The sequence below is a fragment of the Pteronotus mesoamericanus genome, unplaced genomic scaffold (assembly GCF_021234165.1).
Source record: "Pteronotus mesoamericanus isolate MK-2021 breed Mesoamerican mustached bat unplaced genomic scaffold, CSHL_Meso_final contig_169, whole genome shotgun sequence".
Taxonomy (NCBI): Eukaryota; Metazoa; Chordata; class Mammalia; order Chiroptera; family Mormoopidae; genus Pteronotus; species Pteronotus mesoamericanus.
In genome coordinates, this window is record NW_026555068.1 from 6,617,534 (window position 1) to 6,633,409 (window position 15,876).

General features: G+C 36.1%; 1 protein-coding gene across 1 annotated transcript in view; it reads right to left on the reverse strand.

Annotated features, from left to right (window-relative positions):
• LOC129064649 (disintegrin and metalloproteinase domain-containing protein 5-like) overlaps positions 1–15,876 on the reverse strand; it is a 100,721-nt gene that overhangs the window by 27,633 nt on the left and 57,212 nt on the right. Inside the window, exons 10-11 of the mRNA XM_054565769.1 lie at positions 10,904–10,999; positions 1,564–1,759 (exon numbers count right to left, since the gene is read on the reverse strand). Coding sequence (XP_054421744.1) covers positions 1,564–1,759; positions 10,904–10,999 — 292 coding nt within the window. The remainder of the gene's footprint in view (positions 1–1,563; positions 1,760–10,903; positions 11,000–15,876) is intronic.

The following is a 15,876-nucleotide window of genomic DNA, read 5'->3' on the forward strand; positions in this document are numbered from 1 at the left end:
GTGAGGTATCTCTACTGATCTAATTTTTTAAAAGACTTAATGCTTAAATTCAAGGTCCTTTACCATATATTTCTCTACTTTGAATGATATTGCTTCAGGCAGAAGCTGTCTTTTAATATCACACGATAAGCATATTTTGTCCAGAAGCCAATAATTTGGTAGGATAATGATTTGTATTAGGTCTGTGGAAAAAGATTTTTATTGGTTGTTGCCTATAAAGCATAATACATGGTTTTTACATTGGAAAGCTCATGCCTACTTCAGAATTACATGAAACTCTCCTCAAGACATGTCTAGTACCTGGTGTCTATGACAGGCCTCCATAGATGACCTAATCAAAGAATTACAGTTAATTTGGATTGAAATACTGTGATTTTTGAGGACAAATTTTCAACAGCTGCCTATGGCCTCCAGGCTCTGTAGGAAGCTTAAAAAATGGGATTGTGTCTCAAAAATAAGTACAAAAGTTTACTGACAGCCAGGCCCAGACTTGGCTTGTCCTAGGTGCATTAACACAAGTGATCTTTTGGATTGGACAGATATTAATTCAAATCAAGATGCTTGGCTTTAGATGTTATACTTTCCTCCAAAAAGAAAATTGTACTACTTTTAGAGACAATTGTTGTACTTATTCACCTACAGTTTCTCACAGAGGGCTTTATAATCACCGCTAATGCTAAAGAAACAGTAAATAAGAAAAATTACCTGGGTAAAATGAACACCTAGCTCACATCTCACTATCTAACACTAAAAATATCAGGCCAGCACTTAGATTTACTTTCCTGATTTTATATGGGGAAATGTTGAATCTGGAACATACTTTTTTGTTTTTCCTGATTTTACTAGTAATTTGTTGTTATCTCAATTATGTTTTAAATACTATTCTAATGTAGCCACTGTCTTATAGATGGCACAACTATGATTCTAAAGAAAAGCAGAACAAAATTATAATAACTACCAAAACCTCTCATGTCCTTCTTAAGTTCCTGGCATCCACGTTGATCTGAGTTAGAATTTTCTCTTCTGACCTAAGGAGGGCCTAAAGAGAGGCCTGAGAATAGAAACATTTCTCTCTCTCAAAATATATAAACTGCATACATGCAGGAAACTGTATAGTGTTTCAATAAAGCTGCTGACCCACACAGTTATAGGGTAGCTCTCACACTGGACTAAGTTGGCCAAAGCCCTCACTCTTCAGCAAGCCTCACTGAACAGACCCTTCTTTGAAGTCCAGTGATCAGTGATTAGCCCTGTTCCATTCTAGTAAAAACCTTTTTTTTCACTTAAATCTAAACTGAACTCCACCACTTCAAATTCTATATAACATTTTGAGAAGCTGCATTTCTACTGGAGGATTCTTCCATGTGCAAATAAGAATTCCATATAAGTCCAAGGAGTTTTTTCATTTGTTTTACATCATCAAGAAACTTTTATTTCCTTTAATAATAATATACGGTAGGCAAGACTTAACTCATTAAGAAATTACATCTACATTTTTGTTTGGGAGAACTGAATAACAGAGCTTGCATAATTTAGGAACTAGGAAGAAAATATGACCATTACCTCCTCCAATTAAGTTTCTACACTGTTTATCGAATGTCCGACATCTTCCTTTATAACAGTGGGCTTCACCTGAATTACAAGAGTGTCCATCTTGTACAAAAGTGTCAGGCACACAGTGTGAATCAAGTCCATTGCAATAGTCAGTAAAATCACATTCATCAACTGATTTCCTACAAAGTGTACCAAGTGGTTTTAGCTAGAAGGGAAAAGAAAAATAAGATTACATATCAATGATACTCAAGTTTTCTTTCTCTTCAGGCTTTGCATTGTTATCCAATTTTTCTAAGTTGCTAAGATGAATGAAGAAATTCTTCCCCTTAACTACTGAAACATTGCCTAAAAACTGAAGTGATTGAACTTAATGTGCATAAATGAGTGGATAATACTTCTGAGAGATGTGATAAAGTCAAAGGTAGTCAGACCTCCATAATTATTAAAACGAAAGAAAGACAATAGAGCTAAGGAATATAAAAATTACTTGCAACCCAGTTATGGCTATGCTCCGATATGCAGCCCTTGGTTTCTTCATGTACCATCCTTAGAGCAGATACTAGCAACCATTTACAAAACAGAAAATACACACTATAATCATTTAGAAAAAAGTTTGTAGATTTTAAAAGAAGAAAAGTTAAGGAAACAGGAAGTTCATTTCACATACCACATTGCTAACAACGGTAAATAAAGTAACTTCTCTAATCCCATATCGCTGATCTCTTCAGTGCTTACTCTTTTTAGCTGATAGCTTCCGGGGCTCCCTTTCAGTATGCCTGCTTTTGCCAAGAAATGTGGAGCTTTCATCACAGCAAATCCTTCTTCAATTCAAGCCCCATTTCTCAAGGCTATTATCATTAACCCATGCAAACTAAATCAAATCTGTGCGAGCTTTCCGAGATCCAAGGGGCCCGGCTTATATAAAGTTCACACATATCCCCTCCCCCAGAATAAGTTTTCTATATACTTTTTCTCATGTTTTCAACATGCATTTGCTACCCAAATTTTTCAAGTGATGGATATGAAGACAAAATACAACACATATGGGGTGAACAATCAAATCAAAACCAGCAATCAAAATTGTTGATAAAGGAAAATACACATAAATACAATGAAAAAGTGTTACCACTTGTTTCTTGAGAATATGTTTCCTTTTGTAAATAAGCATAAATGGCAATTTTAATGTTATTTTAATTTCATTTGCTATAAAGACCACTTTCTACAGCAGTTGAAGTATCACAGAAAATATGAGGGGAAAGTACAGAGATTTCCCTTTTAACCCCTGTCTCACACATGCAAAGTTTGCCCCATTACCAACCCCTCCTACCAGAGTGGTGTACTTGTTACAAATGATGAGCCCACATTGGAGAACTATAGAGGGTAAGAATAACAGTTTCACTTTACCCACATCACCCCTCATTCAAGCTGCCACCGCTGAATCCCAACAGAAACCCTCTTGGCTTGTGGCTTCTCTGACAGGGACAGTGGAAGTTATATGAGAGGCTAATTTCCCCAGTCTTAGAGACACTACCCAAGAGGGCCATTATTGTCCTTCCCCACCCAGAACACTCAGGAAATTGGTACAGGTGGACACTTGGGAACACCTAGGAATAGGGAAAAGGAACGCGGTCTCATAGCAACCAGTAGGTAGATTACAACAAACAACCCTATATCTTATTAACTTTCTCAGGACTCCACCAAGAGCCCCAGTCATGAACCAGTAGGATCCCTTCAAATGAGGACATCCACAAGTAGCCAAAAGACACCTCTAGCACTCCAAGCCCATGCTCTAGAGCTGGCACCCGCTCTCCCCAGCCAGTGGGTGCACATCGGCCATCAATAGTGTACATAATCCTGCACTCAGCACATGGATATCAGCGGCTGGTTTGACTCTCCTGAATGAGGAGAAGTTAGACAACCTTGAACAATTCAGGGCACTGCCTTAGAGAAAGCAATGGAAGGCTCTCTGCATCTAGACTGGATTTGAGAGATTGAGAGAAAGCACACAATCCTAATTTCTCCACAATGATGGAATAAGATAAGTAGAGTAAATATACACATTGAAAAGATCTGATAGACCCCCAAAACCATCTGGGCAGACTTGATGACCGGCTTCTTAATCATTTTAATCTTCTGAATCATTTTAAACTCAGTAGGATATAAGAGAGAACAGATAGACAAATATATAAAAATCAGGAATACAATACATGAATAAAATGAGAAATTTAACAAAGAAAAACAGCTTTTCAAAAGAACCAAACAGAAATTCTGTACCTGAATAACAAATGGCTAAACTGAAAAATTCCATATAAAGAGTGTCAAAAGTGCAGTTGATCAAGCATAAGAAACAATGGACTTGAAAACAGTCATTTGAAATTATCCATTCAGAGAACCAAAAAAATAAAGAAAACTGACAGTACCTGTGAGACACCATCAAAGGAAACAATATAGGCATTATTGGAGTCCTAGAAGGAGCAGAGGAAGAAAAAGGAGCAGAAGCTTATTTAAAGAAACAATGACAGAAAATTTCCCAAATCTGGTAAGGGAAATGCATGTAAAGCCAAAAGAACTCTAAATAGATCGAACATAGGGAGGTCTTCAAAAGACACATTACAAATAAACTGTCAAATGTCAACCACAATGAGAACATTTTGAAAGCAGTAAAATTGATTATTGCAAAAAAGGGATCCCATATGAGACTATAAGTAGATCACTCAGCAAAAACTTTGCTGGCCGAGAGAGAGTGAGATGACATTTTCTAAGTGCCAAAAGAAAAATCACTTTCCAACCAAAAATACTGTAATCAGTAAAGATGTCCTTCAGAAATGAAGAAGAGATAAGATTTCCCCAGAAAAACAAAAGTTGAAGGAGTTCATTGCCACTAGACCTGTCTTTTAAAAATGCTAATAAGGGTTCTTCAAATCAAAATTAAAATATGCTGATTATCAACATGAAAGTATAAAAATCACTGGTAATGGTAAGTATAGTGAAACTCAGAGTACTGTAATACTGTAAAGTGCTAGTATGGAAATCATCTTAACTCTAATATAAAAGTTAAACAGCAAAAGTATTAAAAATAACTAAATGATATTTGTCTTTCACCGCCTGGTTTATTTCACTGAGCACAATACTCTCCAGTTAATACCACCTATAAGTGGAACCTAATCAACAAGCCAAAAAGAGAGCAAAATAGAACCAGAGACATGGAAATGAAGAACAAACTGACAGTTACCAGAGGGGAAGGGGGAGGGAGGTAATGGGGGAAAGAAGGGGAAGGGTCATCAAGGAACACGTATAAAGGACCAACGGACAAAGACAACGGGAGGGGAGGATTGAATGTGGGAGGTGGGGGTGGGTAGGGCAGGGGAGAGTAATGGGGAAAAATGGGGACAACTGGAATTGAACAACAATAAAAAAAAAGTAAAATCACAATAAAAAGCGCAAAAAATAAATAAATAAAAACTAACATATAACTTACAAACAATATTGCACAAAAGTCTTAAGTGTACATCTTAATAAATTTTTAAACATGTATATACTGACTACCCAGATGAAGAAAGTTATTAGCACCCTGGAAGGTTCCTTTTTGCCTCCTTCCAGTCCGTGCAAACAGCCCATGCAAAATGTAGCTCCTATTCCTTTTCTATGGCCAGAGGTTATTGTTGCCTGACCTTGACCTTCATATTAAATAGATAAATAGGAGGCCAATGCCTTATACATTCAACACAACCCCTATTAAAATACCAATGACGTATTTCACAGACATAGAACAGATATTTCAAAAATTTATATGGAACCATAAATGACCCCAAATAGCCACAGCAATTCTGAGAAAGAAAAACAAAGTAGGAGAGATCACAATACCGGACATCAAGCTATATTACAAGGCCACTGTAATCAAAACAGTCTGGTACTGGCACAAGAACAGACCCATAGATCAGTAGAACAGAATAAAAACCCAGAAATAAACCCATGTCTCTATGGTCAATTAATATTTGCCAAAGGGGGCAGAAGCATAAAGTGGAGTAAAAACAGCCTCTTCAACAAATGGTGTTGGGTGAGCTGGACAGCTACATGAAAAAAACTTAAATTCGATCACCAACTGACACCATACACAAAAATAAACTCAAGATGGATAAAGGACTTAAATATAAGTCGCGACACCATAAAAGTCCTAGAGGAGAACATAAACAGGAAGCTCAAAAACCCCATGCAGCAATGTTTTCACCAATATACCCTAAAGCAAGGGACATAAAGGAAAGAATAAACAAGTGGGACCTCATCAAAATAAGAAGCTTCTGCATGGCTAAAGAAAGCATCAGCAAAATGAAAAGGGAGCCAACCGTATGGGAAATATATAGTTGCCAATGATACATCAGATAGAGGTTTGATCTCCAAGATATATAAAGAACTCACACAATTCCACTCCAAGAAGACAAACAATCCTATTAAAAAATGGGCAAAGGACCTGGACAGACACTTTTCCAAGGAAGAGATACAGAGGGCCCAGAGACACTTGAAAGGATGCTCAGCATCACTAACCATCAGAGAAATGCACATTAAAACCACAATGAGATACCACTTCACACTGGTCAGAATGGCCATCATAAAGAGATCAACAAACAGGTGCTGGCGAAGCTGTATAGAAAAGGGAACCCTAGTACACTGTTGGTGGGAATGCAGCCATTGTGGAAAACAGTGTGGAATTTCCTTAAAAAGCTAAAAATGGAACTGCCTTTTGACCAAGTAATTCCCTTGTTGGAACTATTCCCTAAGAACCCCAAAACACCAGTTTCAAAGAACCTATGCACCCCAATGTTCATAGCAGCACCATTTACAATAGCCAAGTGTTAGAAGCAACCTAAATGCCCATCAGTAGATGATTGGATCAAAAAATATGGTGACAAATTTATTTGAACAAAAAACAAAAATTAAAAGGAAAAAATAAATAAATACATCATAGAACATGTAATATTCTGTTCTTCCATATCCCATTATTTATTTATTTATTTACCCATTTTTCTTTTGATAGACATTTGGAGTTTCCCATTCCAGGGCTTTCCGAATCAAGCTATGTCTGCGAACATTCTTGTACATAGAGACTCATTTTTGTTGTGTTCACACTTACAAATGGAAATGCTGAATCACAGAGTACCGATATGTTTACAATGAAATTTCGTGGAGAGTCAGTTTTTCAAAGTTTTTGCCCCACTTATATCCCACTAACAATCTATGCAAGTTTCAGCTGTGTCACATCCTCTCTGTCACTTGATATTGTCAGCCCTTTCAGTTTTAGCCATTTTGGTGGGGCTGTAGTGATATCTACACTACAGTGGTTTGAATTCTTGCTCAAATGATGCCTGTACATGATGTTCAATGTCTTGTTAATATTTATTGTCTATTTTAATATATGAACTGCCTGTTCAAATATTTTGCTCATTTAGTAAAAAAGTAAAAATAAAATTGGATTGAGTTTTAAAAATTAAAATAGCTAGAGCTGTAATAATTTGTTCATGGATACACAATATAAAACCATATTAAAATATATGAATAGCATAAAATTTTGGGGAGAAGTAAAGGTGCCAAGTTTTTGTATGAGATCAAAGTTATCAGCTTAAAACAGACTATTATAACTCTAAAGTGTTTAGTGTAGTCTGGGTAGTAATTATAAAGAAAATACAGGTAGTTGATACAAAAAAGATAAAGACCAATGAATCAAAGCATATCACCATAAAAAAAATAAACAAACCACAACAGACAATAAGAGAGAAAAATGAGAAAAAAATATTACAAAAAAGAGAAAAGACCAATATGGCAAAAGCAAAAAAGGGAAAGTGGTGGCAGGAAAATGGAGCGAGTGTATTTCAACAGTAAAAATAAATAAATTTTAAAAAGGTAAAAATCTAACTATATGCTACCTGTAAGATACTCACTTAAGCTTTCAAGAAACACACACACTAAAAATGAAGGGATGTAGGAAAGCAATTGGCAATCAGAAAGAGCAGGGAGGGCTACATTTACATCAGATAAAATAGATGTTAGGTCAAAAACTGTCACATGAGCAAAGAAGATTATTAATAATAAAGGGGTTAATTCATCAAGGGAATATAACATTATAAATATATGTGCACTGAACATCAGAATACCTAAATATACAGAGAATATATAATTATAATTGAAGAGATAGTCACCAAAGAACCAAAACAGTAATAAATTAAATAGAGATGATAAAAATGATAAAAAAAATCCATGAAAGTAAAAACATCCATGGAAAGATAAAATTGACAGACCTTTAGCTGGGCTAACTAAGAAAAAATAGAAAAGATATAAGTTATAAATAAAAGGGTGACATTATAACAGATACCATAGAAATACAAAATATCATGAGACAACAAGCATATGTTAATAAATTGCATAATCTAGAAGACACACAAATTCCTAGAAACAAACTAACAAGATGAAATCATAAAGAAAAGAGAAAGTCAGAATAAACCAGTAATGATTAAGGAAACTGAATCAGTTATCGAAAACCTTGCAACAAAGAAAAGTCCATGATTAGATGGGTTGTCACGTGAATTCTAACATTTAAGAAATAATTAATGCAAATCCTTCTCAATTTCTTCAAAAAAAATTGAAGAAAAAGAAACACTTCCAAATGCATTTTAAAAGGTAAGATTTACCATGATACCAAAGTCAGACAGAACATTACAACAAAATAGAACTATACACCATTGTAGTAGCTTGACCTGATGAACAAGCCTGATGAACACAGATGCAAAAATTCTCAGCAAAATACTAGCAAACCAAATTCAACTGCACCGTAATAGGATCATGAACCATGATAAAGTGAGATTTTATCCTTAGAACGCAAAGATGCTTGAACATATGCAAATCAATAAATGTTATACACCATTTTAGTATACTGAAGGATAAACACATGATCACCTCAATAGATGCAGAAAAAGCATGTGACAAAATTCGGCATATTTTCATGATAATTTATCAGTCATTTTTACATAGAAGGGATGCACCTCAACATAATAAAGCATGCATATGACAAATCCATAGCTAACATGACAAGGGTGCCCTCTTATACCACATCAATTGAACTTAATACTAAAGTCCTAGTCAGAGCAATTAGGCAAGAAAAAAATTAAAGGCATTCAACCTGGAGGGTAAGAATTCAACACATCTCTGTTTGAAGATTACAGTTCTGCTAACACAGAAAAATCGAGGAGGCTAGAAGACGGCAGCCGAGTAGGGGAAGCCAAGCCCACTTGCTTCTGCCCCCAACACAGATTTTCAGCTGATCTTCTGACAGGCGACCTGATCAATCTATAGAACCTCAGCTGACATGAAGAAAAAAATTGTGTCAGCAGATGACATAATCATATATATAGAATATCCTAAAGAAGCCACACAAAAAAAGAACTGAGAAAAAATTCAGTAAAGCCACAGGATATAAAATCAGACTATAAAAATATCTGCATTTCTATACATTTACAACAAAATGTATGAAGAAGAACTTTTTAAAATCCCATTTATGATAGTATCAGAAAGAATAAAATACTTAGGAATAAGCTTAACCATGAAGGTAAAAGATGTGTCCATGAAAAACTATAAGACATTGATGAAAAAAATTGAAAGATACAAGTAAATGAAAAGATATTCTGTGTTCATGGATAAGAATTAATATTATTGCATATCCATACTACCAAAGAAACCTCAAAAAATTAAAAATAGAACTAACATTGATCCAGGGATCCCATTTATAAGTATGTATCTGAAGGATATAAAATTTTCATGGGACATGTGTACCTCCAGGTTCACTGCAGCATAACACAGAAGAGAGAAGACATGGGAACAACTTAAATTTTCATCAGTGCATGAATGTATTTCTAAAATGTAATATATATACACTGTGGAATAACATTCACTCATGAAAAGAAGGAAAATATGCCATTTATGACAACACAGATAAAACCTGAGAGTATTATTCTAAATGAAATAAGCCAAACAAGAGAAAGACAAATACTTTATGATCTCATATGTGGAATATAATTTTTTTTAATTTTATTTATTTATTTTTAGAGAGGAGATGGGAGGGGGGAAGGGAAACATCAATGTGTGGTTGCCTCCTGCGTGCCCCCTACCGGGGACCTGGCCCACAACCCAGGCATATGCCCTGACTGGGAATCGAACCTGCGACCTTTTGGTTCTCAGGTCAGCACTTGTTCCACTGAGCCACCCAGCCAGGGCTCGTATGTGGAATATATATTTTTTTAAAAAACACCCAAACTCACAAAAAAAAAAAAAAAAAAAACCAGAATGATAGTTGCCAGATGCAGCAGCAAGGTGGGGAAAATAGGAAGATGTTGGTCAAATGTACAAATTTTCAACTACAAAATGAATAAGTCTGGGGGTCTAATTTACAGCATAGTGCCTATAGTTAACATTAATGTATTATATATTTGAAAGTTGCTAAGATAGTAAATCTTAAGTCTTCTCACTATATTAAGTGGTAGATGTGTTCACTGATTTTATGTGGTAATTATTTTGCAATATATACTTATACAAAAACATTATATGTATAAACATAGCATTACATGTCAATTATATCTCAGAAAAGCTGGGGGAAATTTTTTAAAAGATAAAAGGATACTCTTTCTGCAATCTACAGACATTTGCCTTTAACCTTGTTCAAGAGCCCTTCCTTCTTTCCTTCCTTGCTTGCTTCCTTCCTTCCCTCCCTCCCTCTTTCCCTTCCTCCTTCCCTTCCTTCCTTCCTTCTTTCCTTCCTTCCTTCCCCTCTTTCCCTTTCTTCCTTCTTTCCTTCCTAGGATTGCAGTGAATAGTACTGGACATGGGACAATCACTCAGGAATTCTTTAAATGCTTTCAAACATTTAAACAGGTATTTAAACAGGTATTGAATGATTGCAACAAAAACTGAATGAATTACAAAGGAACAGAGGACTTTACCAGAAGATAATGAAGAAAATTTAGCCAACAAAAGGAGCAAACCTAACTTTCTGACTTTACATGGGTAAGGTAGGGTATTAGAAAATAAGACCTTAAGAGGGTTGCTCCAGGTGTATGTCCATCATTGAGAAATCTCAGTGGTTACAAGAAAGATTTGTAATGAGGTCAAGTCAGGAGGGAAGCATTGGGTATTATGTCCATGAGAGTTCTGTCAAAGATAGATGGCTCAATGGACTGAAGTGGGAGAGCGGGTCCAATGCCACCTAGATATAACACAATGAGAAGGGCGAAATACGTTTTCCATCTTATTTAAACAAAAATCTCACCAGATTAATTCTGAGCTATATGAAACACAGATGGCCTCTTACCTTGCAATCTTTTGTGCAGCATTCCCCAGAACCACACTGTTTCTTACGTTTCAATCGACAGGATGTAGCATCACAGCAGGATTTATGTGTACAAGTCTGTAAATAAATGCTGTTACTGAATCACATATGATTAGCTACTATCAAATAAAACTACAACTCAGAATTTCTTTATAAATTCTGAAGCTTTTCTTAAATTCCCAGTTTTAGTAATCCCATTCTTTATATGACATTTATAGATATCAGTATCTTATTCACTAGTTTGTAAAAGTGTGTTGTTTCACTACATTCCATATACTCAGAACAATATTAGCATACTACTGTGAGGCCAAACCTTAGAGGAAATACTTACCAAATACCTTGCTACCTACCATTCTCTTCAAAATTTTTCTTATACTCTTGCTTTTATAATTGATTGTATAATCCAAATCTGTTCACATACAGAACTTCTTTGATGTGAAGTTATCAAAAGCAACATTCTTCTCTTCTCTAGAATGGCAAAATCTCCAAAACCAACCTTAAAAAAAAAAGTGGTCCCAGAGGCCAGGATCATCCATTCAGACCTCAGATTTCACTGGGATGCTGCCCTATAGATACTTGTATTTTGTAAGATTCAGTATCTTCAGTCCAGCTTTTCTAGTCCTCAGGAGCAAGTTTGCCCCAAATTATGTAGTCTATCAGTATCAGATGTTTCTTTCTAGGTGATGTATTTGTTGTTTTTGGTAATTTCTTATTGCTATTTCCAATGAATAGCTTGACCATATGCAGTACTATACTTTTAAAAAGTTATTTATGAGATCCAAGATGGTGGAGGAATAAGTGGAAACTACACTAACCTCCTCCCAGGACCAAACTGGAATTACGTCTAAATTGAAGAAAACTCATCCTGAATACCCAACTGAACTCTAACTAGAGAGAAGCCTTATAACCAAGGACATAAAAAAAAACACACCACCAAAACAAGACTGGTAGGGAGTGCAGAGGAGGCGTGAGACAGCTAGCTGGGCTCCCATGGGCAGCAGCTGAAGTTCTGGCAGTACATTCCAGTGGCTGGGGATTCCCCCAAGAAGTGTGAAGTGTAAACTCCAAGCTGGGCTACCCAACCTGCAGCACCAGAGCCAGGAAAGGAGCCTAAGAATATCCAGTTGTGAAAAGCACCAGGGTTTCTGTCAACCAGGGAGAGACAGCTGGAGATATAGAGAGCCCCTTAAAGAGCCAATGCACAAAATTTTGTTTGCAGCCACTTATCCTGGGCTCCAGCAGAAGGAGGGCAGAGTGGACTAGAGATGCGTCAGGAGAGTCTGGGGCTAGTGGCTCTGGAGAGAGAACTGAAAGAACAGCTGCCAGGATGCCTATGTTGAGTCATTTCCCTTATGGCAGAAGCCATCATTCACAAGAACAACCCCCTCCAAGGGGCATCAGCCTGAGGGGGAGCAGTAGCCCTGCCCACGGGAATTACTCTGCTCAACCCTGTAGAATTTATGCCAGGTCACCAAGAAGTGCTTCTGGAGGTTAATCTGTATGACTAAATTTAACAATTGAGGTGGATCTCTGGGAGCTCTAAGGCTTCAGCTGATCTACTCCTGGGACTGGGTGTGGGAAAAAGTCAGCCATGGTCCATAGCCTGGTTCTTTTGGCACACAAGCAGGCCCAACAGAGGGAGCCACAAGCTGTGGATTGCTGACAACTCCAAATAGGTTGCCCAGGGTCAGTCACAGGCAGTGTCTGATGTAGCTTTGCACCAGAGACTTTGCTCACCTATCTAATACATAGAAACAAACACAAAGAGGTGGCCAAAATAGGAAGACAAAGAAACAGGTCCCAAATGAAATAACGAGAGAATCCTCCAGAAGAAGAACTAGATGAAAGGGAGGCAAACAATTTATCAGACAGAAGTTTAGAGTAATGATATGAGTACCCAGAAGCATGAAAAAAGACATAAAAACAATAAAAAGGGCCAGATATAAATAAAGAATGCATTATCTGAAATAAGTAATACACTGGAAGGAATAAACAGTAGGTTATATGAAGCAAAGGATCAAATCAGTGATTTGGAAGACAAGGTAGAAAAAAATACACAGGCAGAGCAGCAAAAAGGGAAAACAATTAAAAAGAATGAGGAGAGATTAAGAAACCTTTGGGACAACATGAAGCATAACAGCATCTGTATCATGGGACTACCAGAAAAGGAAGCGAGCAAGGGATCAAGAACCTATTTAAAGGAATAATAACTAAAAACTCCCTAGTCTGGTGGAAAAAAGACACACAAGTCCAGGAAGTACAGAGTTCCAAACAAGGTGGATCCCAACAGGCCTATACTAAGAAACATAATAATTAAAATGACAAGGCTTAAAGACAAGGAGAGATTGTTACCTACAAGGAAACTCCAATTAGACTGTCATCTGATTTCTCAACAAAACATTTGAAGCCAGAAGGGATTGAAGTATCCCAGGTGATGAAAAGCAAGGACCTACAGCCAAGGTTATTTTACCCAGCAAGGCTATCATTTAAAATTGAAGGAGAAATAAAGAGTTCCCCAGACAAGAAAAAGTTAAAGGAGATCGTTAACACCAAACCAGTACTGCAACAAATGTTAAAGGGCTTGCTTTAAGAAGAAGAAGAAAAAAAGAGAGAAAGAACAAACAGAGGAAAATGGTTTAAAAATAAAATGGCAATAAATACATATCTATCAATAACCACCTTAAATGTAAATGGCTCAAATGCTTCAACCAAAGACACAGGGTAGTTGAATGGACAAGAAAACAAGACCCATATATATGCAATCTCCAAAAAACCCACCTCAGATCAAAAGATACACACAGACTAAAAGTAAAGGGATGGAAAAAGGTATCTCATCCAAATGGAAAGGAACAAAAAGCTGGGGAAGCAACCCTTAAATCCAACAAAATAGACTTTAAAACCAAGGCTATAGTAAGAGACAAAGAAGGATACTCTATAATGATAAAGGGAACAATCCAACAACAGAATAAAACCAGAGTGAACATTTACACATGCAGCATAGGAACACCTAAATAGGTGAAGCAAATCTTGAGGGACATAAACCATGAGATCAACAGAATACAGTCATAGTAGGGTAGCCATACCCCACTGACTTCAGAAGACGGATCTTCCAGACAGACAATCAACACGGAGACAGTGGAATTAAACTACACCCTAGAGCAAATGGGTTTAATTTATATGTTGAGAGCATTTCACCCCAATACAGCAGAATATACACACTTCTCAAGTGCACATGGAACTTTTTCTAGGATAAACCACATGTTAGGGCACAAAACAAGTTTCAATAAATTTAAGAACACTAAAATCATATAAAGCATTTTCTATGACCACAATGCTATGAAACTAGAAATCAATCACAAGAACACTGAAAAATACACAAAGGCATGGAAGCTAAATAATGTTATTAAACAATGAATAGGTCACCAACAAGATCAAGGAAGAAATCAAAAGACACCTTGAAACAAATGAAAATAAGAATACAACAACCCAAAATCTGTGGGACATAGGGGAAGCAATCCTAAGAGGGGACTTCATAGCATTACAGCCTATCTCAGAAAATAAGAAAAAGCTCAAATAAACAATGTAACTTTACACTTAAAGGAACATTAAGATGAACAGCAAAGAAAGCCCAAAGTCAGTGGAAGGGAGAGATAATAAAGATCAGAGCAGAAATTAATGAAATAAAAACTAAAAAAAGATACAAAAAAATCAGTGAATCCAGGAGCTGGTTCTTTGAAAAGATAAAGAAGACTTACAAACCTTTAACCAGATTCATCAAGAAAAATAGAGAGAGGACCCAAATAAATAAAATCAAAAATGAAAGAGGAGAAATAACAACTGACACCAAAGAAATATAAAGGACTGTAGGAAAACATTATGAACAACTATATGCCAACAAACTGGACAACCGGGATAAAATGGATAAATTCCTAGAAACATACAATCATCCAAAACTAAATCAGGAGAATCTGAATAGACAAATTACACCTAGTGAAACTGAAGCAGTAATCAAAAAATTTCCAACAAACAAAAGCCCTGGATCAGATAGCTTCACAGGTCAATTTTACCAAACATTCCAGGGAGAAATAACCTCTCCTTCTCAAACTATTTCAAAAAATTCAAGAGGAGGAAAGGCTCCCAAACTCATTTTACAAGGCCAGCATTATACTAATTCCAAAACCAGATGAATACACTACAAAAACAGAAAACTGTAGGCCAGTATCCCTGACGAACATAGATACTAAAATCCTCAACAAAATATTAGTAAATCAAATACAGCAAAACATAAAAAGATCATACACCATGTTCAGGTGGGATTTATTCCAGGAATGCGAGGTTGGTACATCATTTGCAAATCAATAAATGTGACTCACCACATAAACAAAATGAAGGATAAAAATCATGATGATATCAATAGATGCAGAAAAAGCATTTGGTAAAATCCAGCACCTATTTATGATAAAAACTCGCAGCAAAGTGGGATTAGAGGAAACATACCTAAACATAATAAAGGCCATATATGGCAATCACCATCATACTCACTAGGAAAAAACTACAAGTGTTCCCGTTAAGATCAAGAACAAGATAAGGATGCCTTCTTTCACCTCTCTTAATCAGCATAGTACCAGGAGTTCTAGCCACAGCAATCAAACAAGAAGAAGAAATAAAAGGCATCCAAATTGGAAAGGAAGAAGTAAAACTGTCTTTATTTGCAGATAGCATGATACTGTACATAGAGAATCCCAAAGGTTCAAAACTACTAGAACTGATAAATGAATTCAATAAAGTAGCAGGGAGTTATAAAGTGGTTAAATAGTAATAGAAAAATACAATTAAAAAAGTGAATAAAGCTGAGCCATGGAGAGTGGAAAAAGAAAAAGAAATAGTGGTAACTGCAAAAAAAAAAAAAAAGTCTCATATATTGACTCATGTATTCAAACTTTAAATATTCTTTT